Raw genomic sequence first — 24,159 nt, forward strand, 5'->3', positions numbered from 1 at the left:
TAGAAACGATAAGAGAATCAACGAAGGTTGTCTGAGAAGTCTGATGAATGGAGAGGCAACGGAGTTTGAGACAAAAGATATAGGATTCCGCAGAGAAATTTTCGCTACAAGACAATTTGTAGTTTGTAGGTGACTTCAGGTGTCGGGCTGGCTTGAAAAATGCAGTAGGCAAGCGAAATGTGATGATGCGGGAGTTTTTGTGGTTCTTGTATTATTCAGTATTTATTCATTGACTTAATTCCTTTACGTTTCTACTCTGGCTTGTAGTTGTATGGTGCGCTGGTGGACTGCGTTGTGCAGTGTCTTGTGTTTGGGCTGAGGGACTGCCTAGTGCAGTGTCTTGGGTGTGTGACTGAGGGACTGCGTAGTACAGTGTATTGGGTGTGTGACTGAGGGACTGCCTTGTGCAGTGTCTTGTGTTTGGGCTGATGGACTGCCTGTATCTTGTGTTCGGGCTGATGGACTGCCTAGTGCAGTGTCTTGTGTTCGGGCTGATGGACTGCCTACTCTTTCGGCCGATCTTGGCCCTTTTATGCAGCTGGCGATCGCACCTGAGACCCGGAAATAATTAATTCTTGCTGACTTATGATTACGACAATAAATGTGGGGCTAGTAAGTGGGTCGAAGCTGGGTGCTTCGTTGACAATTGTTAGTGGGGCAGTGTGTTTTTGCTGAGGCTGCATCCCGGAAGGTGCAGTTGCAGTTGGGAAAGGTGATATCTGAATTTGGGTCGGTAGGTCGATAATTTTATGCTAGCTTGACTTGTTGTGAAATAACGCAAATGATATTTCTTATGTAGGCCGTCGATTGCAAAATGTCCCAAGAGGTGGGGTGTTTTAAATTGTTGTGTGGACAAAAATGTGTAGAGTTGTTGGTCGAGAGTTCTTAATTAATTGTGAGCGTTGCTTAAGACTATTTTATTTCCGGGGTGCTGACACATCGCTATTGGTGGAGAACCGTGGCTAGAGCCATGGTTCTTCTGTTCTGCATATTTTAGTTGAATTTTGGTTGCTGCCTACCGTGGAGGTGTCGCTGTGGGAGTTGTTTGTATCGAGCCATGGGTAGAACCATGGTTCGTTACAACCGATTCACCAAATATCATAACTCGCGCGTGGGCAAGGCAAGAAGTCGAGTGAATAGGTGTGAAAAATGAGTGCGGTGAGGAGACAGTGCAAGAGTGGCAAAGAGTGCGCAGGCCTCAGGGCAAATTCCCAGAGTGAGTCCAGCAGTGGAAAAGAGTGCATATCGACCCGGCGGTGTAATCTCTGAAAGGCGAAACGTTGGAGTGCGGAATCGGTGTTTCGGGTCGTAGCGTTAGCTAAGACCACTGGCCCCTGATTCGCTGGCACCAACGTGAGACGCCCAGCGGTGATCACGAGGGCGATTACACTTGTAATGTCCTATTTCAGGCTGAGGTATGCATCAGCCTGTCCAGAGTCCTGAATTACAAATTATTTCTAATTCACGAGGACTTTATCGGGAAAACCAGGAACTTTGCCAGAAACTGAAATAGAAATCACAACCCCTTTTGGTTCTTTTTATTTTAATGGTTTTCTTTATTCTTCCGTATTCTTCCGTATGATTATTCTACCCGGTTATGTTATGTTTACTTGTACTACGACGCGGATGGTGATTTGACTGACTCCCGATGGCTGGTGGACTGCCTTTTTATAGATCGGCCGGCCTTCCATGAATGTCTTATAGATATCTTATTTCTACTCCGGACCGTGGGAAGGGTTCTTACATAAATCTCTCTGGCCGAATTATAGTCTGCGCGTGCAGACGGGCTGATCGGTAACAGAAGGTTACCAAATCATTAGCCCTGCAGTCAGTGTCCAATATCCTCGGTAAGGAGAGTCGGAGACTGCTGACTGGCTCGCGCGTGTGGGGGTTTTGCCCGGTAATCGAGGGTTACCTAAGCAATCGCCTCCCAACAAGGGTCCAATGTCCCAGGTAAGGTGATCGGTGTGCACCGGTACCGTGGGAAAGGAATGTAACTTCAGGGAGATTTGAGATTCTTACTTGGCTTTTATTTATATGATTATACATTTAAAGATACTTAAAGAGGTTTAGAGGTCTTACTTAGTTGTGACGAACCATGGTTCGTTACACCCCCCCCTTTCTTCCGGTAGGAGGTGGTGTTGTAGGGCGCCGCGTTTAGTCGTAGCGGCGCCTTTTCCGGCTGGGGCCGGGACTTTTACCTTCTTCCTCCGACTCTGTCCCAAATTGTTTCCGGTACAGCCCGCAGTACTTCTTTGCACTCTGTCCTGGGGGGACGAGTACATCCACCGCAGTGAGGTGGATCCGGGTCACCCGGATGCCCCAGGACGTCCTGGTGTAGTGGTACTTTTCCACTTCCTGGTAGACGCGGCGGGCGTATGGTTCCTCGTCACCGGTCGGCTCCGTTTCGGGGCTCCTCTTGGGCTCAGCTGGTCGGGGCGGCGTGCGGGGGTCGCCTTGGTAGCGATGTCCCGCCGGTCTACGGGTGAATAGCGGGGGGCTCTTCCGCCCGGGTGGTGCTGTCTCCGTTGGCGGGGCTGCTGGCCACTCCTTGGCGTCGTACGGCCTTGGCGAGTATGAAGGCGTGGTCGGCCTTGGGGAGCGGTTGGCGGTTGGTGTCCTCGGTCGTGGTGGGGGGGACCATAGATTCTCCCGTCGGAATCTATGGTACTTGTTTTCCTCGGTGCTGGGGTTGGAGGATTCTGATTCCTCGTCAGAGGAGATGACGATAATGTCGTCGTTGTTGCTGTTATTGTTGTTCATCGTTCCTCTCTTTTTTTTTTTCTTCCTTACTTGGGGGGTTTTTGCCTAATGACTTCTTGATCGGTGGCGTACGGTTGTACTGATGGGCACTACCGTTTCGCCTACCGACGTTACCTCGGTCTTATGTCTGCCGGCCGTTGAGCGGCGGGCAGAAGTCATGGTCAGCATTTTTTTTTTTCTGGTTGACGCGTCTAGTGGTTGAGCACGGGAGTGATCCGTGTTCCCTGGCCCGGTGGACGTGGGGCTGGCCCTACTCGGGTGGCCGCGTCTGGTTGTCTTCGAGGTTCGTGGGACTTGTCCATTCTAACGGCGGTGGTGTGTACCTGGCTGGAGTCGGTTTCGCGAGCTGGGGCCTCGGGGTCTGTAGGCGTCGTGTTTTGGGTTCTCAGCCGGCGATGTAGGACCCAAATGATTACGCAGAGTGGAAATGCGATGCTTGCCGTGAGAATATATGCGGTGGCACTTCTGATCGTCAGCACTTCGTGCAGGTGGCCGATGTGCTTAAGGTTTTTCAGGCTGAGTTCCCTCAAGAAGGGTAGACTCAGCCGTTCTCGATGGGACGTCACATTTACCTGGGTCATCGCGGACACCACGGCTTTTCGTCTCGAGTCTCCTAGGTGATTTACATACCATTGAGCGCGATCCGGTTGGAATATGCCACCAAATAGGTCCCAGAGATGTTCTGTATAGCGCCAGTCTCCTCCAAAATGGTCACGTGTGCGTCGTTAATGATGATGGTTCCGTGATCCACGGGGCTGATGGCCTCTAGGTGCCCTGGCAGCGTTCCGCAGTGGGCGACGGACCCTGCCATCATCTGTTGGGCGCAGGTGTTCCCTTGATATTGTCGGCAGAATGTTGCGCCGACGGTAGCCTCACAGTCGCCAACTTTTTTTTTTTTTATATGATATAGTCCACTGATTTTTATTTGTAAACGATTGTTTTCATAGCAGTCAGTTTTTGACAAAAAAAGAAATGATATAAAAATATGTTAGTTTTAGTAAAGGAGTGCTAAGATAACATAATTTTTTTCGCCCCCTTGCCGCTTGCGTTGGATCCGCCCCTGTTGCCGATCCGATCACTGGTTTGCCAGTTTACAAAGCGGCCCTGGTTGTTGTTGTTGCGCTGCCATGGCATTGCCGCCGACGCTTCATGCACGTTTTGTGCGCTCGACCTGGCGCAGTCAGGGTACGATCGCGCGCTTGGCTCCATTACTTTCTGAGGGCTCCGCGCACCAATATCAAGTTAATCCAAACACCAAACATAACGCATCGTTTTCACAACAAATAAACCAACCGAAATATAAAGCTCTGGTGTAATTCCGTAATTGCTTGGCTTTGTTTTATGAAATATCCGCCAACTGTTGGTTGTTTGAACAGTAACCAATCCCGAAATCTTAAGCTTGTTTATAGTCAAATAAACAACGCAAAAAAAAGTTAATCAAAGGCGATTGTTTTTTATGCTAGTTTTTGTTTTGTTCGTTTTTTGTTATTAACTGTTAACGGCACACCGGCCTTTTACGGCTTCTGTTCCACATTCTGCTACGATGTTTCCCTCGCCGAAGTCCAGTATTTTCCGTTGGTGTTGTACTGGGAATATGAGTATTTTTCGGCATGTTCGTTTGGGTTGGGGGAACTTTATCAGGAACGTGAGTAGGTCGCTGCTCTGAAAGACGCTCACTTTTGATACTCCCAAAAGTTCTACCAAGCTGAGGTTGGTCAGATGTTGTGCCTCGAACTCTTGGATGTCGGCGCCGTCTAGTAGGGCTGGACTGATTATGTGGATCCGTGCCAGAGTTAGGCCGAGGATGAGGTTTTCCAGATCGGTGATAATAATTCTGTTTTTAGCCAGAATTATCTCCACCAGTTGGTTTCTCTCGGCGTCGTCGGATTTGTTTATCGTGTTCATGTAATGAGTCAGTTCGTTTAGGCGATCCTGGATCTTGGTGTTGATCTCCATCTGGTTTGCCTCTGCTTCCACTAGTTGGCCTTGTTTAAAGCGAACCTGCTCCCAGTCGTTGAAATCGGGGGTGCCGGCGATAACTTTAAGGGCCGTCCCTAGGATGTTGATGCTCCGCCTGTCTCGATGGTGGATTTTTAGCGTAGAGATTAGGTTGCGGATGTGGCCTAAGTCGGTGGTAATTACTTCGGTCATTCGATTAACGGCGAATAGTTCGGCGGCCTGTTCTGTTTGCATCACATATTCTTCGTAAGAGGTTACGTTTGTCGTGTGGCGTAGGTATCCGTAGCTATCCCAGATGACGGCATCTCCATCCACTATGGGGATGTAGTCGGCGTTCGTATAGTCATGTAACTTGACTAGTGCCTGGGCCGTCGTGATCATGGTGAAAAGGATCAATGTAGTGTCCATACTGTTTTGGCTGCGGTAGGCGTAGGTGTTGGTTGGGTATTTCGATGGGCGCTGAATTAACGGTGATTAACTTGTTAATATGTCTTTTGCTCGAGTTAAGAAGCGAACTGATTTAGTACCGGGAGAACTCAGCTATATATAGCGTTTCCCCTTTCTTGATAGGGCCGTTGCGGCCGTACGTAGCCGCTTTTCTTCGAACAGGGCTCAGGTTTCGTCTTAGCGGGTTGAGCGACACTTTTCCAGGTTATTGGTGGTATTTCGCTGCGGGGGGTGATCGCCGTTCGATGTCACGTGTGCTGAGTCCTCGACTTTTTCTGTCTGCTGGCCGCGCGTGGATTTTGGTGGCGCATGACTCAGCGTTTTCATTTCTTTGGGTGTTGAACTCGTCATTTGACAGCGTTCGTTACTTCCGTTGTAGTGGGGGTTGGTTACATATTCTGAGCCCGCGGGTTTTTGGTTCTTGGCTGCGCGTGTGCTGTGTTCTCGTCTTTAGGTTCGTTGGCTTTGGCTGGTCAGCTGCCGATATATGGAAACCAAAGTAGGGGCTAGGGGGATTGCGGGGGGCTAGTGGTAGTATTTGCCTCGTCGGTGGCATCCCTGTCCTCGTGGAATTCCTTCAGGTCGTTGATGTTAGCAACCTTCGCTTTTCGGCTGCCCGGATGCTGTAGTTTTACAATGTTCGGTGATGCAAAACCTTTGACTCGGTATGGTCCATCGTATTTCGGTGCCAGCTTAGCGGCGAATCCGTCGTCCGCGTTGGAGAGATGGTGCTGTCGTAGGAGTACTTGGGATCCAATAGTGGGGCGCCATTGCCGGCGGCGCAGGTTGTAATGCCTTCCTTGTTCCTGGCTTGCACTCTGGATGTTATTTCTGACTATTGTGAATACTTCGCTGAGTTTGGTTGCCTTGCCGAGAGCGGTCTCTGGTGGGCTTCCGGTGCCTGTCGTGACTTCGTCATAGAGGGCTCCAGGCAAACGGGGCTCTCTTCCATGCAGTAGGAAAGCTGGGCTGAATCCCGTTGTCTCCGAGACGCTGGAATTTATTGCGAGGGATATTTCCGGTAGTAGCTCATCCCAGGTATTTTGACGATCCCCTACGAATTGGGCAATCATGGTCTTGACCGTCCGATTTGCCCGCTCCGTTGGATTTTCCTGGGGGCAGTAGGGTGCGGTATGTTGCAGTTCTACTCCTGCTGTCTGTAGAAACGACCGAAACGATCGACTTGTGAATTGCGTGCCGTTGTCGCACACAAAGCGTTTGGGTATGCCGAAATGGCTCAGGATTCGTTCTCGGAAAGCCAGTTCCAGGGTAGCGGTGGTGGCCTTTTTGAGTGGTACCAATTCGACCCATTTCGTGAAAGTGTCAAAGAAGACGAGCAGCATCGTGTTTCCTTTCTTTGATCGAGGTAGTGGTCCAACGAAGTCAGCGCATAGTGTAGCGAATGGCTCTTCGGCTTTGCGAGTGAGCATCTGGCCCACCGGCTTGCGTTGTTGAGCTTTGAACTTCTGGCAGCTTACGCAGCCACGGACATATTTCCTCACGTCTCGGTAGAAACCTGGCCAATAGTACCGTTGGGATATTCGGGTGATGGTTTTCCTGACCCCTAGGTGGCCGGCTGTGGGTTGGTCGTGGCATTCGTGAAGTATTCTGGCTCGTTGATCTTTTGCTACGCAGAGTTTCCATGCTATATGGTCGTCGTCGTCTGCGCCATGGCCCAGATGTCGATATAGTTCCCCGTTAGCATAGGTGTAGTCGGGGTATTTCTGAGGCTCGTCCTGGACTTGTTTTATCCGGTGCTGGAGCCAGGGGCAGGCTGTCTTCTCCTCTTCGATCCGTGCGAGTGTTCCTAATGGCTGCCTGGATAGTGCATCTGCGACTACGTTCTGTTTGCCCGCTCGATAATGCACGTCATATTGGTATTGCTGAAGTTCGAGGGCCCATCTCGCCACTCTACCGTATGGGCTGTAAAGCGTATTTAGCCATTTTAGCGCGAGATAATCGGTGATTACATCAAATCGGTATCCTTCCAGGTAGCAGCGTAGTTTTCGAATGGCCCAAATGACCGCTAGGCACTCCTTGTCAGTAGCGGAGTAGTTTTCTTCCGCCTGGTTCAGTCGTCGGCTGACATATGCTATGACTCGTTCTTTGCCTTCGATTTCTTGGGTGAGAACTGCGCCAACTCCTAGATTGCTCGCATCTGTTTGCAGCGAGAACTTGACGTTGAAATCGGGGCACGCAAGGACGGGGGCGGTCGTGAGAAGTGTCTTCAGTAGGTCAAAAGCAGCCTGTTGTGCTTCGGACCATACCCATGGTTGGTCCTTCTTGAGTAGGCGAGACATCGGTTGGACGACCGTCGCGAAGTTTGGTACAAATCTTCGGTACCAGGACGCCATCCCGATGCATTGACGAAGCTCTTTTAGGTTGGTGGGCGGCCGGAGTTCTTTGACGGCGGCAATTTTGTCGGAGTCGGTGTGGATTCCCTCATTGCTGATCATATGGCCGAGATACCTGATTTGGGTTTGAAAGAACGCGCATTTTTCATTTATCCTTAGGTTTGCTGTCCGGAGTCGGGAAAAAACCACTTTCAAGTTGCGTAGATGTTCGTTGAAATCTCGCCCCACGATGACAATGTCATCTAGGTACGCGAATGCATATGGCTCCATATCTGTACCAATCACGGTGTCGAGAGCCCGCTGAAATGTTGCCGGTGCCGAGTGCAGTCCAGAGGCAATAACCTTCCATTGGTAGAGGCCCCGGCTCGGTACGGTGAAAGCTGTTGCTTCTCTACTTCCGTCGGCCATGGGGATCTGCCAGTATCCGTTTTTCAGGTCGAGGGTGGTGATGAACCGCGCGTTTTGTAACCGTTCCAGAATATAGTTGATCCTCGGCAGCGGGTATGCGTCGGGGATGGAATGCGTGTTGAGTTGCCGGTAGTCCACGCACATGCGCGATTTTCCATTCTTTTTACGGACGAGTACAATTGGGGCGCTGTGGGGGCTCCGGGAGGGCTCGATGAGGCCTTCCGAAATCAATTGGTCCACTTGTTCATCAATTATTCGCATCATTGCTGGGTTCTTAGGATAGTACCGCTGTTTTATGGGCCGGTTATCCCTCATGACAATAGTGTGCTTGGCGATGTCCGACGTCCCGTGGAGGCCATCAAATTTTGGTAGCTCCTCATCTAGAAATGCTTGGATCTGCGGGGCTAAGTCTGGCGGCCACGGCTCCGGGACTGGGTCAGGCTCATGTTCTGTTGGGTCGGCGGCTTCGGAGTCAAGTGGTTGGCGTGGGTCTTCGGGTACACGATGGGTGTGGTGTCGACCATGGGTATGATGTTTTGGTACGCCGGGTGTAGTACTCGTGTTATACTACAGCCAGACTGGTACGTGAACAGGTGAGTCGCGATGACGCCTCTGGTATCACAACAACGACTTGTATGGGCGACGAAGATCTCGGACATGGCTCTAGGCATGGCTCGGTGCATGACGCTAAAAATCATGTCAGTACGCGGAAGGTACTCCATTGTGTGGGCGAGGATCGGTGTGGCGTCGGCCGTGGGTACGACAGGGCTGCGGTCGGTGTATCGTGGGGCCATAGTAATGGTTTCCGGGCCCGCGTTGAGGGGCTCTGTGGATATCACTTCAATTATGGGCCCCGACCAGGGTGGGGTCAGCGTGGCTGTTTGTTGTTGTCTTGGTTCAGGGCTGATTGTCGTCTCTGAGGGTGTTTCTATGTTCACTTTCTCCTGAGAGGAGAGGGTACTTACATGCTCTGTTGCTGGACTTGGACCTGGGCTTCCTGTGTCGAGCGCCGGGTTCCAGTGCGTTAGTGCTTGTCTCGTGGGTGAGATTCTCGTAGTTTCTTTGGAATATGTGTCCCCTGTGGTTGGCCTAGGACGCGGTTGCTCCGTAGTGACCGTGGGACTCGTTTTCCCGGTTGCTTGATTGTTGTTTCGTGTTGTTGGCTTCGACTTCATGTTCGTGGGCCGGCGCTTTGCCTCTGCTGGGGCTGGGCTGGGTGTCGTGTTCTTCATGGCGATCTGGGTCGTTTTGTTCATTGGGGTAGGTCGTGGTCGTGTGTTCGCTGAGGTTTGTATGGGTGTCATGTTGGCGTGGCTGGGTGCCGAAATCGTTGGAATAGGTTGCGGACGTATGACGGCCGCCGTTGGCTTCTGTTTCTGGTGTCGGGGTTCGTTGCCTTGTACTCTGTTGGTCGGAACGGTGTGGATATGTGGTGTGTGGCACTGATCTCGTAATTGTAGAAGTGTGGTACCGCACTGGATCGTTGTTTCAATAGCGCATAGGAAGTCCATGCCGACGATAACTTGTTCCAACATGTTTGGTAGGACCAGGAGGGGTATTTGAACTTCTCTTTGATCCAGTCTGATGTGCGCCAGTAGAATCTGGGTGATCTCTCTGACCGAGCCGTCGGCCAGGCGTATGCGGACGCATGCATCTTGTAGGTTGGTGTTGTTGTCTAGTTGTCGGGCGAGGTTTGCACTGATAAAGCTTCGGGATGCCCCTGTGTCGACGGTGGCTTCCGTTGCCTGTCCTCCTATGGTTACCATTGCCACTATCCGGTTCTCGTTCATGTGTAGCGGGGTTTTTATTCGTGGGTCGGGGCAGACGTCGTTCCCGGCTGATCCCGTGTCAGTCGAGGACGCGAGTCGTTTCCCGACGTGTTCTGGCGACAGCAATCGATGGTCCGGGTGCCGCGCTTGCCACATTCCCAGCAGAACAGGATCGAGGGATTTTGGCATTCATATGCCGCATGCCCTGCTTCACCACACCGGCGACAGGCTGCGCGTGGGTTGGCGATGGGGGTCGTAATCATGCGATGTGCTACCTCGGGCTTTGCCGTACTCACTGGGTTGGATGGCTGTCTTCTTGGTGAGTCTGCCGAGTCCCAATGAGGCTTCCGGAATGGTGTCCGATTGGAATCGTCGCTCCTCTGATCTGTAGTAGGCCGTGCGTATCTGGGCGTGTGTCGTGGTGGTGCGAGAGTGCTCGGGATGGTCCGCTCTTGAATACTCTCAAACTCTGTGGCCAGCAGTGTTAGCTGTGACAAGTCCTGCAGTTCGTGGCGGCGCACGTACATCTGGCAGGCTGGGAGGGCGTTGTCGTAGATCCTGGTTAGCTCCTTGGTTGCGTCGTACCCAGCGTGGTGCATAAGTAGACGTATCTCGATGAGGAAATCTTTGAACAGTTCCCCAGCCACTTGCTTGCGGGCTCGGATCCGGTCTTCCAATTGTTCAAAATACCGTGGTGGCAAGAAGAACGTTAAGAATTCCTGGCGGAAATTTTCCCATGAGGAACTTTGTAGGCGGCTGGTGCGGAACCAACGACTGGCACGGTCTGTGAGAAGTTCGGCCATGGACCGCGGCAGATGGTTTGTGTCCACCCCATACGAGAGCGCGCGTTCTTCGAGCAGTTCGATGAATGATAGAGGGTCATCTTGGCCGTCAAACTGGATTCCCCACTTCCGGATGCGTTCCGCCATTGGTGCAGCGTGGTTGTAGTGGTGCCCTTCCATGGGTCGGTCGATCGCTGGCAAGACCCTCGGTACGGGTGCTGGGTGGGTCTCTGTAGCTAGGGGCCTTGGAAACGGGGCGGCAGGAGTGCGGTATTCGGTGGCTGCGGGGACTCGTAGTCCGGTCTTAGGATCCATTTGGCGAGTGTCGGATGGTCCAGGAGTAGTGGGCAGTGGTGACTTGGAACGAGAGCATGAGGCTGGCTTGGCATAGTGCCTCTCGAACTCTCCTAGGCGGACCCAGGCTTCTTGCGCGAGTGGCCCGGCGACTAGAGCGGCAAATTTTCTTCGGCGTTCATCGACCGTTCCTTCGCTGCCGAATCCGAATTCTTCGGCGAGGACTTCTAGTTCGTCTCGACGGAGTTTGTGGATCCAGCCGGGGCTGACCCCTGGATTGGAAAAGTGTCCCGCAGGGTATGCCTCCTCTGGTTGTTCATCGTCGTGATGTTCCATGTTGATTTCTGTGGCTTTTTGGCAATGAGTCACTGTTAAACGGCACTTTTAGGATCGGCACTGCGTATACTCTCGCGTTTGTAAGTGCGCGGACTTGTTATTGATTCAATTTGCTTTTTGATGGCAGTGGGTCTTTAATCCACGAAGTCCCTGATTTCGGTTTTCTTGAAGTTTCCACGAAAAATCCTTTAAAGTCCCTGCTCGTGCGCCACTTGTAATGTCCTATTTCAGGCTGAGGTATGCATCAGCCTGTCCAGAGTCCTGAATTACAAATTATTTCTAATTCACGAGGACTTTATCGGGAAAACCAGGAACTTTGCCAGAAACTGAAATAGAAATCACAACCCTTTTTGGTTCTTTTAATTTTAATGGTTTTCTTTATTCTTCCGTATTCTTCCGTATGATTATTCTACCCGGTTATGTTATGTTTACGCGGATGGTGATTTGACTGACTCCCGATGGCTGGTGGACTGCCTTTTTATAGATCGGCCGGCCTTCCATGAATGTCTTATAGATATCTTATTTCTACTCCAGACCGTGGGAAGGGTTCTTACATAAATCTCTCTGGCCGAATTATAGTCTTCGCGTGCAGACGGGCTGATCGGTAACAGAAGGTAACCAAATCATTAGCCCTGCAGTCAGTGTCCAATATCCCCGGTAAGGAGAGTCGGAGACTGCTGACTGGCTCGCGCGTGTGGGGGTTTTGCCCGGTAATCGAGGGTTACCTAAGCAATCGCCTCCCAACAAGGGTCCAATGTCCCAGGTAAGGTGATCGGTGTGCACCGGTACCGTGGGAAAGGAATGTAACTTCAGGGAGATTTGAGATTCTTACTTGGCTTTTATTTATATGATTATACATTTAAAGATATTTAAAGAGGTTTAGAGGTCTTACTTAGTTGTGACGAACCATGGTTCGTTACACACTGAATACAAGCTACCGAATATTAGTACATATATAACCTTACCTAGTCCTACGTGTAGTTTAAGATACAAATAAAGAGATCAATATCAGAAATCCCACACTTCGTGTCTACCTGGTCGGTGAGGCACCAATACAAATTCGTTGCAGCAAAACCCCACGATCGCTGAGCTAGCTCAGCAGAGGTAGACGGCCGAACAAAGGGCTCGTTACAGATGATGTGCCATCGTCCTAGTCAAAAATCGTTTTGGGGCTTTCGTTTCTTGCCGAGCGCTGCTGGATTCTGGCTATCAGCTGCACTTAATAACTTCCCGTTTCGCGAATAAGCTTCAGCTACGGAAGATAAAATCATCTACAACAGTTTATGGAATAGGCGACTCCAGCCTCGTCACCGATGGAATGTCCGTCAAAATTAGCCTTCACTCTTGCTCGTCCACATACTCCCATCACTGCTGTTATTGTCCCTAATATTACCGATCATGAACATTTTCAACTGGAAGATTCCTGAAACTGTACCACTCGCCGATCCAGGATTTCATATACCCCAGGGCATCGATCTTCTGATTGGTGCAAAACTGTTTATGGAGTGTTGTCTTATGTGTTGCGCGATTCAAGCTGCTACCTGGACTACCAATAGTTCAGAAAACTCGCTTGGGATGGGTCGTGTCTGGAGCTTGAGAAGAATTCAAAGACGTTTCGTTGATGGGTTCACGCACTACTGCCTTAAATGAAAGTCAAACTCTTGAGACTCCCCGAAATCTTTTCCTGGCCAAATTCTCCAGAGTTCGATGCCCAAGGTTCCCTGAAGCTAACCCTCCAATTGATCGCCGTGACTTGGACGTGGATAGTGCGATATCTGGCCCTCGCTCTGAGGAAGAGTCGAATAAGCTTTGCCTGCAACCAACTGGACACGTATCTAGATTCCAATTGGGGCGATTGGACGCGCCTGCCGTGTGTGATGGAGCTTCTACGGCGCTGAAGTCTGCTTGGAATCTCTTCTACTTCGAGTTTCTACTTTATTCCCCATTGTTAATACTACTTCCAAACATTGAGCGGGATGCTCACGTATATTACGGCTGCGGGCTCAAAGCTTATGGTTCCGGTAGCTCAGTTAGGTCAAGCTGTCAGCGCGTAGCCTATTTTCTGTCGCAAGGGGCTTTTGCGACTGAGCTCAACAAGAACCCATCATCCGCTTTCAAAATTCAATCTGGACTTTCGCTGGACTTCACTGGACTTCGCTGATAGAAGTCCTACAACCATCTTTCCCACGAACCATCTGGTCAATCTTTACGCCAGAATTGAAGATTTGTTGGAGCTAATTCCAATCAATGACATCTTATATCTCCTAATGGACCACTTTGGACCGCTTGAAATGGACGAGCTGAGGACGCGTTTGGGACACATCGCGGATCTTAATAGCACAAATCTCGGGTTTCAATTTCAGAGAGCCCAGCCAAACGTGATAACGAAAGTAGTTCCATTGCCTTGTATGACTGACGGCCCCCCTGCTTCGTTTGATGAGCCTCTCTGAACAAATCTGCCCCTTTGATGATCTGGATTACTGGAAATGTGTGGACTTCCAATAATATGTATTTGCAAAACCCTTCAGAGTTTGTTCAAAATCAGGTTTGAACGGGAGGAGTATGTCGGATTTCCCATCCCGTTATTTAGTTGTAAATTCTTTAGATAATAATTAGTGGAGCAGCCTAACGTAAATCATCATCATTGTTTATTATTTGCACTGTCCACTGTACAAATCACTGTAAATTAGCCTATGTCTATGCACGGCAGAGACCGCTCTTTGTTTTCTATATCGCCTTCTTCGCTTTGTTGTTGCAGTAGCAGCATCTAAGCTGGTCTCTCGCGTTCCATATGACGTTCGTGCTCGGCTTAGCATCTGCCCCAAGCTGCTCTCCTTTCATTTCTCGCTTTCGCTCTCTTTCAAGACTTGCTGCATAGGGCGCTGGCAAGTCGGCCCATCTGCCCTTGTAGCTAGTTGAGAGATATTCTTCGTATCCATCGCATCACTTTATTATGTCGGTCATACTGACGCCTACTTTCCCTTACCAATACGAAATAAATTGTACAATATTACCTATTGAAACGCTAGACTTTTTTCTTAATAATAACTGAGTTTCAACGTCTATTAAAAACTCTTAAACTTTTCATCTGCGATACATTTGTTGTATGAACTGGCACATCTATATACTGCAGTGTCCTTGGGACGGGATCTCCTGTGTCCAGTGGTCCGGTTGGATGCCCGTGGACAAGGGTAAGAGGAGAATTCGATTGTGCTGATCGCACAATCAGCTGCGAACCAGTGTTGGCAAACGTGCAAACCGCACGGTCTGGTAGCCCCAGGGTCGGGCCGACCTTCCGCCAGGAGGCGCTGCGAGCCTTGATGCCCCCGCAAAGAGTCCGCCCATGTTCCAAACAACGCACTGGGTGAAAAGCTTCATGCTATACAAGACGACGGTCGATCGCCCGGGCCAGGAGTTGGAAGCAAGACCATCGGAATTTCATCGGAAAAGCCATGGAAAAGACCCATCGGCACCGAGGGACTCCCCAACAGCGTTCCACACAACATCATCTCCAAGAAAATCCACGTAGCGTCTGTCCCACACTGGTCTGCTCCTGCGGACAAAAGAAGGCAAAAGACCTCCTCCTGCCCAAACGGGACTGTGCCTTACAAACGGACCCATGGCGTCGGCTCAGCCGCGAGGTCGCCATTTCCGTCATGGAAGCAGCGACCAAACCCAAGAGGAAGAAGAAGAAAAAAGAACCAACGTGCAGTCCACTAGTTCGAACCCATTGGAACGCGCCGTAGAAAGCACAATCCCAGGCAGTGGCGAGCACACAGGCTGGAGAAAGGCCGGACGAAAGAAGCGAGATCGGAAACCACACCGACCAGACGCTCTGATTGTCGAGGCTAATGGTAAAACCTACAGCGAGGTTCTATCTCTGGTCAACCGTAGAGACGACCGCCAGCTGCAGGACCTGAGCTAAAGCGTCAACAAAGTACGCCGCACAGCAAATGGCAACATGCTTCTTGAGCTCAACAGAGGCGACGCTTCCAGCACAGCCTCGATAAAGGAGCGATTGGACACGGTACTGGAGGTTAGTAGTGATCAGCGTCCTGAAAGTTATCTGTACTTATGATCTGAGAAGGATGGTCTTTCAAGACTCTCCATCCAGATACCAAAGTACTCTTTCCCGTTACGAGTGTTAGATCTAGCATGTTAGACGAGGTGGAACCTACGAAGGTGCATTCCTCCCCCACGTTTGCTACATCCAGGTCAGTTGATAATATAAAGTGTAGGAGTGACTCACCTCTGTCGTTGATATCGGGACTTCCCCACACGCTATGGTGGGCATTGGCGTCCGTACCAACGAGGAGTTGCTGGTCTTTCGGGCTGGCTTCCGCAACCACAACAACAACCATTAAATTCATTTAGTAAGCAGCGAAACGCGCGGGTGTTCTAGTACATTATAAATTGAGCACTTTTGTCCGGCCACAGCATTGCCCGAGGCGGTCCATGGCTCCGACGAGACCTTGCTGCAGGACAATGAGGAGCTCCGTCGACGCAACATTACTTTTATGAAGATTGAGCTACAGCGTTTTCGGCAAAAATCAGTTTTTATACCCGGGTATATTAGATTGGTGGTAAATGAGGTCCCCATAAAGTATATATAGTCTTGATCAGCATCAATAGGCAAGTCTATGTCTGTCTGTCCGTCTTGTTTGTCGCCTAGTTCTCAGAGACTATAAGAGCTAATGCAACCAAATTTTGTATCCAGACTCATGTGATATCACATTGCTACAAGTGTATTTCAAAATTTCACCCCGCCCCCTTCTGCGCCCACAGAGGACGAACATCTGTGACAGTATCGTAGAGAATGACCATATCTACCAGTTTGCCGAATCTGAATCAGGTCAGATCATTATTATAGCCAGAATGAAGAAATTAATTTTCAGTTGCTTCCCCCACCTGCTTCAGCAAGAGACCACACAATCTGCCCTGTGCAGTGCGCGACCGTTGCAGAGAAGATGTTGAATCTACATTGAGCATGTAGAGTCTAAATTTCAGATGTGGAATCGACATTATAGATGTAGATAACATTTGTTGCGATAATCATAAGCTCACAAATTTATATACTGACTGAGTACGGGTATAAAAGTAGAGTCACGTCCACAGAAGAGAATCACACGATCCTTCTCGTTTTTACATAGATAGCATAGCATAGGAGTTTAGTGGTGGAAAAAAGTTGAGTTATGGTTGCGTTTCAGTTGCGTTTGTTCGATTTTCCGAATATTTCAACCTTGTTTACCTGGAGGGAAAATGTAAATTCTCATATATTTCTTTAAAATAATAAATTTAGCCAATTTTTGTATTAGATGCGAGATTTTTGTCGACCCATTTGGCTTTGCAGGCACTTCTAGACTTTTGGGAGAAAACAAAAAGTGGTTTTCGTGGTGTTCGCAAGAACTCTCACATATATGAATGAAAATCTTTACAAATAAATGAATTTGAATAATTGAATTCAAATTCAAATCCAAATCTTTTCTGTCTATTTAATAACTTGGTTGAAATATAAAATTTTGATAAAAACACTGTTCTGCGTGTTGTCAAAACTCAAAACTCGAGTTTGTGCCAGAATTTCTCTGTGTAGACATCCAGTTCAGTGTTGTATCAGCATTCTTTCAAATTAGAATTCCTCTGATACCCTGCAGCTGGTGGAGAGTGTTAACTTATACATCTGTGATGTTATGATTTATGCTAAATTTTGTACATCTACAATGTAGATTCTACATTTCCTCCGCAAGAGGCTCCACGCTCTCCACCCGTGACAAAGTGTGTGCGAGCCTGAAAGAGAATGAGTGGAGCCGTCTCACACTCCTGCACATTGATACTATCGCTAGCACTGATAGTCAAGTGTAAGGCCGCATCGTTCCACAAATCTAAAGGGCTAAGCCGGTCAGAATTAAAGCTTTCAAAAAAGCACTGGCCAAATTTCCGAGCGATTGTGTACCCATTCACATGCTCATCTACCTTTTTGGGTTTGTTAATGGGCTCTACAGGTTGCTGTTGCTCCCAATATTTGATCACTTTTGTTACCAAATCCGCATTGGTAAAGTTTGTGGCTATGCCCGGTATGTCAACTAGCGAATTTCCGGGTTTTTTTTGCTTGCTACATACAGCGTTGCCAAACTTTGACGTGTAGAAGACAGTTTTGGTACAGTTTATTAGTTTAGTTACGTCAGATCTTAATGATTTGTACATATTAAAGTGACTTTCAGTCTTGTAAATTTTATAAAAGCGTCTGTTGAGCTAGCGAGCTTTTCCACTAGCTGTTGATTTAGATTAAAATAAGAAGTCGATCCGATTCGATATGTGGTTTATGTGTGTACAATTTATTTGTTATAAGTAGGCGAAATATGGGGTGTATAGGTGTATGGTAAGAGATAACGAGATGTGCCGGATTATCAAATCGAAGCGATGTCGATTGAAGACGCAGGGTCTGTTCAATATGCGAGAAAAGTGAGTGATAGATCAAGACTTGAGGAGCCCGCACAAGGAATCTAGCAGCAATTAATTTTAAGTCGTTATAATATGGGAAAAGTAATAGTACTTATACATAATATGTTTAACCTACTAAGATGATGTATGCTAACGAGATTAAAAATTCATATTCATGTTGACGGTTTTCTTTTTATACCCGTACTCAAAAAGAGTTAAGGGGTATATTAGATTTGTGGTAAAATTTTATGTGAGTAACGCAGAGAAGGAAACGTTTCCGACCCCATAAAGTATATATATTCTTGATCAGCATCAGTAGCCGAGTCGATAGAGCCATGTCTGTCTGTCCGTCTGTCCGTCCGTCTTGTTTGACGCCTGGATCTCAGAGACTATAAAAGCTAAAGGAACCAAATTTTGTTTCCAGACTCATGTGATATCACACTGCTACAAGTGTATTTCAAAATTTCGCCCCGCCCCCTTCCGCCCCCACAAAGGACGAAAATCTGTGGCAGGCACATTTTTAAAGATACGCTAAAACTAAAAACGCAGTATCGTAGAGAATGTCCATATCTACCAGATTGCCGAATCTGAACTAGATCGGATCATAATTATAGCCATAATGAAGAAATTAATTTTCTGTTGTTTCTTCCGCCCCCTCCTGCCGGAGACCCGCTACCTAACTCTTTCTCGCTAGCACACTCTGCCGCGTTCAGTGCGCGAGCAACCCCTAGCGGAGGAGATGTGAATATAAATGGTACATCTATAATCTACATGTTATATGTATAATATATATGTAGATGTAGATAATAGATGTAGCAAAAAAATGTAAAATGTAAACTTTTTTTAAAATTCTAAAATTCGAAAAAATTAAATCAAAATGTAAAATAAATATACTCACTGAGTACGGGTATAAGTAGAGTCGCGTCCCCAGAAGCGACTCGCATGTTCCGACTAACCCATTTAGATGCTACATCTCCTCCGCTAGAGGGCGCTCGCGTCTACAGAGTGTGCGAGCGAGAAAGAGAATGAGTAGCGGGTCTCTTGCTGAAGGCAACCAAACCAACTTCTTCTGAAAGATTGCAAGCTTTAAATTGTTTTTTTTTTTGTATGGCAGAACTTTTTCTGAAGAACTTTTGAAATCTGGTATTTTTGTTAAGTATTTTTTAGAGTAGCGTTTCTTTTTTTCACATATCTTAAGTAACTTACATTTGGTAGCAAAGAACTTTGCCATTCTGAAAAGCTAGTTAATCCAGCTAGAAATTTCACCCAAACACTTCGTGGTTTTAGCTTACCGCCTTGGAAATATTAAGCTTTAAATTCCAAAAAAAATTTGTTACGAAATTTTGAAAAACTCAGGAAAAGTCGGAAAAAATTACATTCTGGGTCCTTTATTTTTTTGTGCATTAATTCGGCCTCGTTTAAGGTATTGCTCATTAAAATGTATGGAGAGACGGAGGATCTAAAATTGGTTCACAAACCCTCAAAAAATCGCCGTACAAAAATCATTTTGGATTTGAAATATTAATATTTCCCAGACGATAAGCTAAAACCACAAAGTAGTTGGGTATAATTTATATCTGCATCAATTAGCGTTTCAGAATGGCAAAGTTCTTTGCACCCAGAAGACACTTGAGCTATGTGAAAAAAAGAAGCGCTACCTCTGAAAAGAGTGACAAAAAAATAACATTATTTTGTAATTCTTTAAAAAAATGTTCTGCCATTGAAAAAAAAAAATATCATCAAACAATATCTAAACTCCAAATCTTTCAGAAGTGTTATTTGTTTTGTTTTGAAATAAAACTTGTACATATATTATTGCTATTATTTTTTATTTCATGAATTTATTTATTTTTAATATTCACTTGAGATATATAAGTGCAGGGTATCTCCCAGTCGATCTCAAGTGACAGCGTCCTTTTTTCTAATGTTTGTGTTCAGCGAACAAATCCATTCGAATGGTACCCGGAATCACAAGCATCAAGTTGTTCTTGGTTCTTCTTTCGCACTCATTCGCACATTCTGGATTTTCAAGCCAGCGCTTGCTTTGTTAAGCCTGCTCAGACGGATTGTTTTGATACCGGTCAATGTAAGTGTATGAGTGTCTGGTTTGCTGTTGCAAATGCGAATGCATATGACACGCATATGACGCATATATTTGTCTCGCTCTGACTGCAAGCATTTCCCATAAGGCTATTTTTGGTTAGTCATTTAGAAAAGTTTAATGTCAAAACAACGTTTCACACACATTTTTTTTGTGCGTTTGTGTGGGAAAACAACAGACACGAAGTCAAATACGTACTTATTTCTCTGCCGCTGCGAAAGCCGAAGAATTGTGCATAGGGCACACGAGTGATTCTCTGCCCCTGAGGCAAGCGAGCGGAATATGAAGCCGTTTGTGCATAGCCCGAAGCATGTTTCTCTGCCGCGACGTCTGCCGCGAGAGCAAAATTTTCTCTGAATAACGAAACCACACGAAGTCTTTACGCTGTACGTGTGCCGACTGCGCTGCCCGAAATTTTTTCCTATGCACAGTGCATACGACGCTGCCGGCCTCTGTTTTAAAGAGAGACATGCAAGAGAGGTACATCTACAGAGTGATGATATATACCTTTATACTCCACAAATACAAGGTATCAATACCTGAAAATTGATTGGTTTGTTATGCTATGCTGATGATATTTCTTATTATTACTTGCTCTTAGTCAAGAGTAACACTAAAGTGTGAATTCAGGGCGGAGTCACAAAAAACTCGTTTACATAAATCTTATGGAAACTCAACCGTTTGACCAAGACTAAAATGAATATAATCTGACTTTAGTTAGGGGCGAAACACCTTAGACTTAAAACGATTTAATATCAGCAAAGGATTAAGAAATAGTGTTAAAGTCTCTTAAGGTATCCAGCTCTTAGTAACTATGTACCTTAATAGCCTATGGAAACAATAAAAATAGCTTCATAATGGGCCGATATTGCTTATTTAGTATAGATAATATCTTGAGTAACAACAGTATATCCAAATCGGATTTCCAATCAAATCCTTTGAGCGAAGATAATATAGCAGCATCTGCAAATGCAGCAAAAATGATAACGAAAAGTATGTATATCTTTTATATATTTGTATAATATTGCAGAGGGTAAATGTGGACAGACAATGTACACCCATTATGTATGTATAAGTACATATATTCTTGATCAGCATGAATAGCCGAATCGACAAAACAAAACAAAAGCAGTCGCATGAAAACTTTGTAAGATTTGCTGTGAATTATTCAAAATTATAGTATGAGACAAGTATGAAACAAAACCAAAATTATTGTTCGTAGCCGTCTCTAGACAATCATCCCGGTTATAATTATGATAATTTTCAGTCGAAGAACTATGACACTATTTTAAACAAAATGTTACTGGAAGAAGACCAGTCGTAAATATAAAATTGAATCGCGAGGCTTTAGAATACGATTTCGCAATCGCCTAAAAAGTTCTTCGCTGCGTTGATAACGGTTCATTATCTCTATGCCAACATTTCAATGCATTGAAGTTTCAATCGGAGACCCCCCGCATATGCTGCTCTGGTAGCAAGGTGAAGTTGCCCGTTTTGACTCATCCGCCAATACCATTATATGGCTGGTTTCTCTATGGAAATACAATTAAATCAAAACATTTGCTGGCGAATACACAAAAGTGTAACAGATTCTTTAAAATTACGTCATTTGGAGCCAAAGTTTTTAGCATACAACGTACAGGGTAGGGTAAGCAGATGGAAACCTAGACTGGAGCAGAGATACGCGCTGGCTTCGGCTTTTGTCGCTAGTCGTGCGGTGTGGGTATAAGGACAAGATACCACCACTCTAGGGCTCAAGCAAGTTAAGAAGGTAGAAAATTCGCGTACGATTAGGAGAAAGGGAATAGGAAAAGGGATACGGGAGATAAAAGCGAAAAGGTCAGAATAGGTCGAAGGAAGAAGAAGAGGAAGAAGAGGGTGCATCTATAGTCTGGTCACTGTTGGCTGGTTATCACACAAGTACGAGAACGCCCACCCTAAGTGATCCTTAAGTGCCACCTATATCTAAGGATCCCTCCAACAAGGACCTCAATCACCTCTCTATTCAAAAAATTTAGCCTAGATTCATGGCAACACTACGATAACTTCGGAAATACATAGTTATGCATTTAATGTTTTAAGAAACAAACTAACTCTAACTGAGCCCAGCGGATAATATTTGCGAAACTAATTGCATATATAATGAAATGTTCATAGTTCATAATGATATATATGTAGATTAACTAATATAGGGGTAAATTTAGGATAAGAGGAAATTAGTTAAGGTAAAATCAGTTAAGCCAAAAAAAATTGTAACTAGGTAGTATTAGGAACATTAGAAAAAAGAAGGTTCATTATTTCAGATGATTTAAAAATTTCAAATTTCAACCAATTGAAACACCTGATGTTAATGTCAATGACGTCGTCTAGGTTATGTTCTCATGGGGCCGACGGGGTGGGGTGCTTCTGCATGGCACATAGCGGATCCGATCAAATAACCTTCCCTAAGACGGGGAACCTTCTCTTGGCGTCTTAAATAGTGAGGGCGCCTAGATTGCTATGATCTCCTATGGGAGAACGACCAATGTACCGGCACGGCGGGTCAAGTGCGAGGCACGCGAAGCAACATACGTGAAGGTCGTGCATACACGGAGATTGATTCCAAGCCGGAATTAGTCGTGCTAATCCTAGACACGGAAAAATCTACGGGAAAATCTTTAAACGGTCGCTCAGGGCTATCTGAGTTCTTGGTGGTTGATAACCACCAAAAAGCTACCAACCAAATTGGATTCTGCGGTATTTTTACGAAAATTGGACTTAAAAAACTCAGAAAAAGTCGAACAAAAATTATATCCTGGGTCCTTTATTTTTTGTGCATTAATTCGGCGGATCTAAAATTGTTTGACCAACACTCCGAAAATAACATTTTACCGTTTTACAAGTAACAGATTAACAGCTTTATAAAAGCTCTCAAGATCAGCAAATTAATTTCTTTACGCCCTATTTTTAGGCGGTTATTACAACAAAAACCGTTGGTATTAAAATGGAAAAACGCTTGGCAATCGTAGAATATTACAAGTTATTCATCAACCCGGCTACAACCCTTCTTATAAATTCACAATGTATTGATAAAAATAAATTCGTATTTAAAAATATGCTTTATAAAAATGTTAGTATTGCTTAAGATTTTTTTCTTCTATGTTTCGTCGCAGTACTAATATTTTAAAATTAAAAATGTTATATCACTGTAATGAAAATTTCTTTATTCCTTTTAATTGCAGGAGGAAATGATTCCTTGAACTTGTTTAACCCTATAAATAGTAAAGAGATTGAAGCCCATGAAAACTTGTTTGGGGACTGTGGAAAACTTAGCTTTCCTTTTATTTGCGACTCCCTGAACTCTTCGTATTTTCAGTATAAACCACAAATTGCTGTACCTCTCAATTGGCTCAACATATTAACTATGCAAGGTATATTTTTGATTGTCATCCTATCACATTTACTTACTATACGCTTAATAAATTACCAGGAAAACAATTTAAAAAAAAATGTGTCGACAGAAAACCACGGCAAGCATATAGTGCAAAACAGTTAGATCGACTTGAACATGAGTTTAAAATTGATAAATACTTGAGCGTTAACAAACGTATAGAGCTCTCTCAAACATTATTTTTGACGGAAGCTCAAATAAAAACATGGTTTCAAAATCGTAGAACAAAGTGGAAGAAACAACTAACATCACGCCTAAAACCTTTGAAAAGTCCAGGACTATGCGATATTACCATTAATATCCCCTATGATAAAACACTAGTACCTCATTCATCATATGAACAAGCTACTAGTATTTATACTGCACGTCACATTTGCCTTATTAAATCTGAATTAAACTCTTATGGTAATAAAAATAAATAAAATATTACAAAAAATGTGCTTATCAGAGTCAATAATTTGTTAGCCTACGAGTGGCAATGTGGGTTGTGTTGCTCTCCTCTTTGTTCGCTCTAGCTACATCGATAACAGACTACTTTTACCTACATGTAAGAAGGAATGGTCCAGCATACTGAAGGAGCAGCGGTTGGCGACAGCAAAGAAGCAGCAGCAGCAGAAGGAAAAGGAGAGAACGGCAGAAAAGCAGATCAATGGCAGAGAAGCAACAGAAGAAGAGAGAAGCAGAGTAGCAGCAGAATACGATTGTCAGTTACAAAAGGGGAGTCGCAGTTTGAAAAACATGCGGCTTTGAAATTAAAGGATACTCAATATTCCATTTCCGTCATCTTCAGTTGATCGACTCCCATTACGTCTCCCGTGTTGTTACACTACTCGACAAAATCGAACTCTTTTCCTCAAGAAGCCAACCCGTCTTTTCCGATAGATATGGGACTTTAAAGTTTTTTAAAGAATAATGGTTTCTTTCTATGGCAGTTTTTTTTTACGAATTTTTTAAGTCTGTTATTTTTTAAAGCGTTTTTCAGAGGTAAAATCTCTGGAAAACTCATACACTTTTGTGAATGGGTGCATTAATTAGGCGTCGCTTAAGGTATTGCCCATTAAAATTTGTGGAGAAAGTT

At 45.9% G+C, this 24,159-nt stretch overlaps 1 protein-coding gene across 1 annotated transcript in view; it reads left to right on the top strand.

Moving 5' to 3' along the window:
* The window catches only part of LOC121404694, a 93,576-nt gene extending 70,073 nt beyond the window's left edge, over positions 1–23,503 (top strand). Inside the window, exons 5-6 of the mRNA XM_041594716.1 lie at positions 22,873–23,061; positions 23,121–23,503. Of these exons, the coding sequence (XP_041450650.1) occupies positions 22,873–23,061; positions 23,121–23,503 (572 nt within the window). The remainder of the gene's footprint in view (positions 1–22,872; positions 23,062–23,120) is intronic.
* The last annotated feature ends 656 nt before the right edge of the window (positions 23,504–24,159 follow it).

This window comes from Drosophila obscura, unplaced genomic scaffold (genome assembly GCF_018151105.1).
Source record: "Drosophila obscura isolate BZ-5 IFL unplaced genomic scaffold, ASM1815110v1 contig_36, whole genome shotgun sequence".
NCBI classification, from domain to species: domain Eukaryota; kingdom Metazoa; phylum Arthropoda; class Insecta; order Diptera; family Drosophilidae; genus Drosophila; species Drosophila obscura.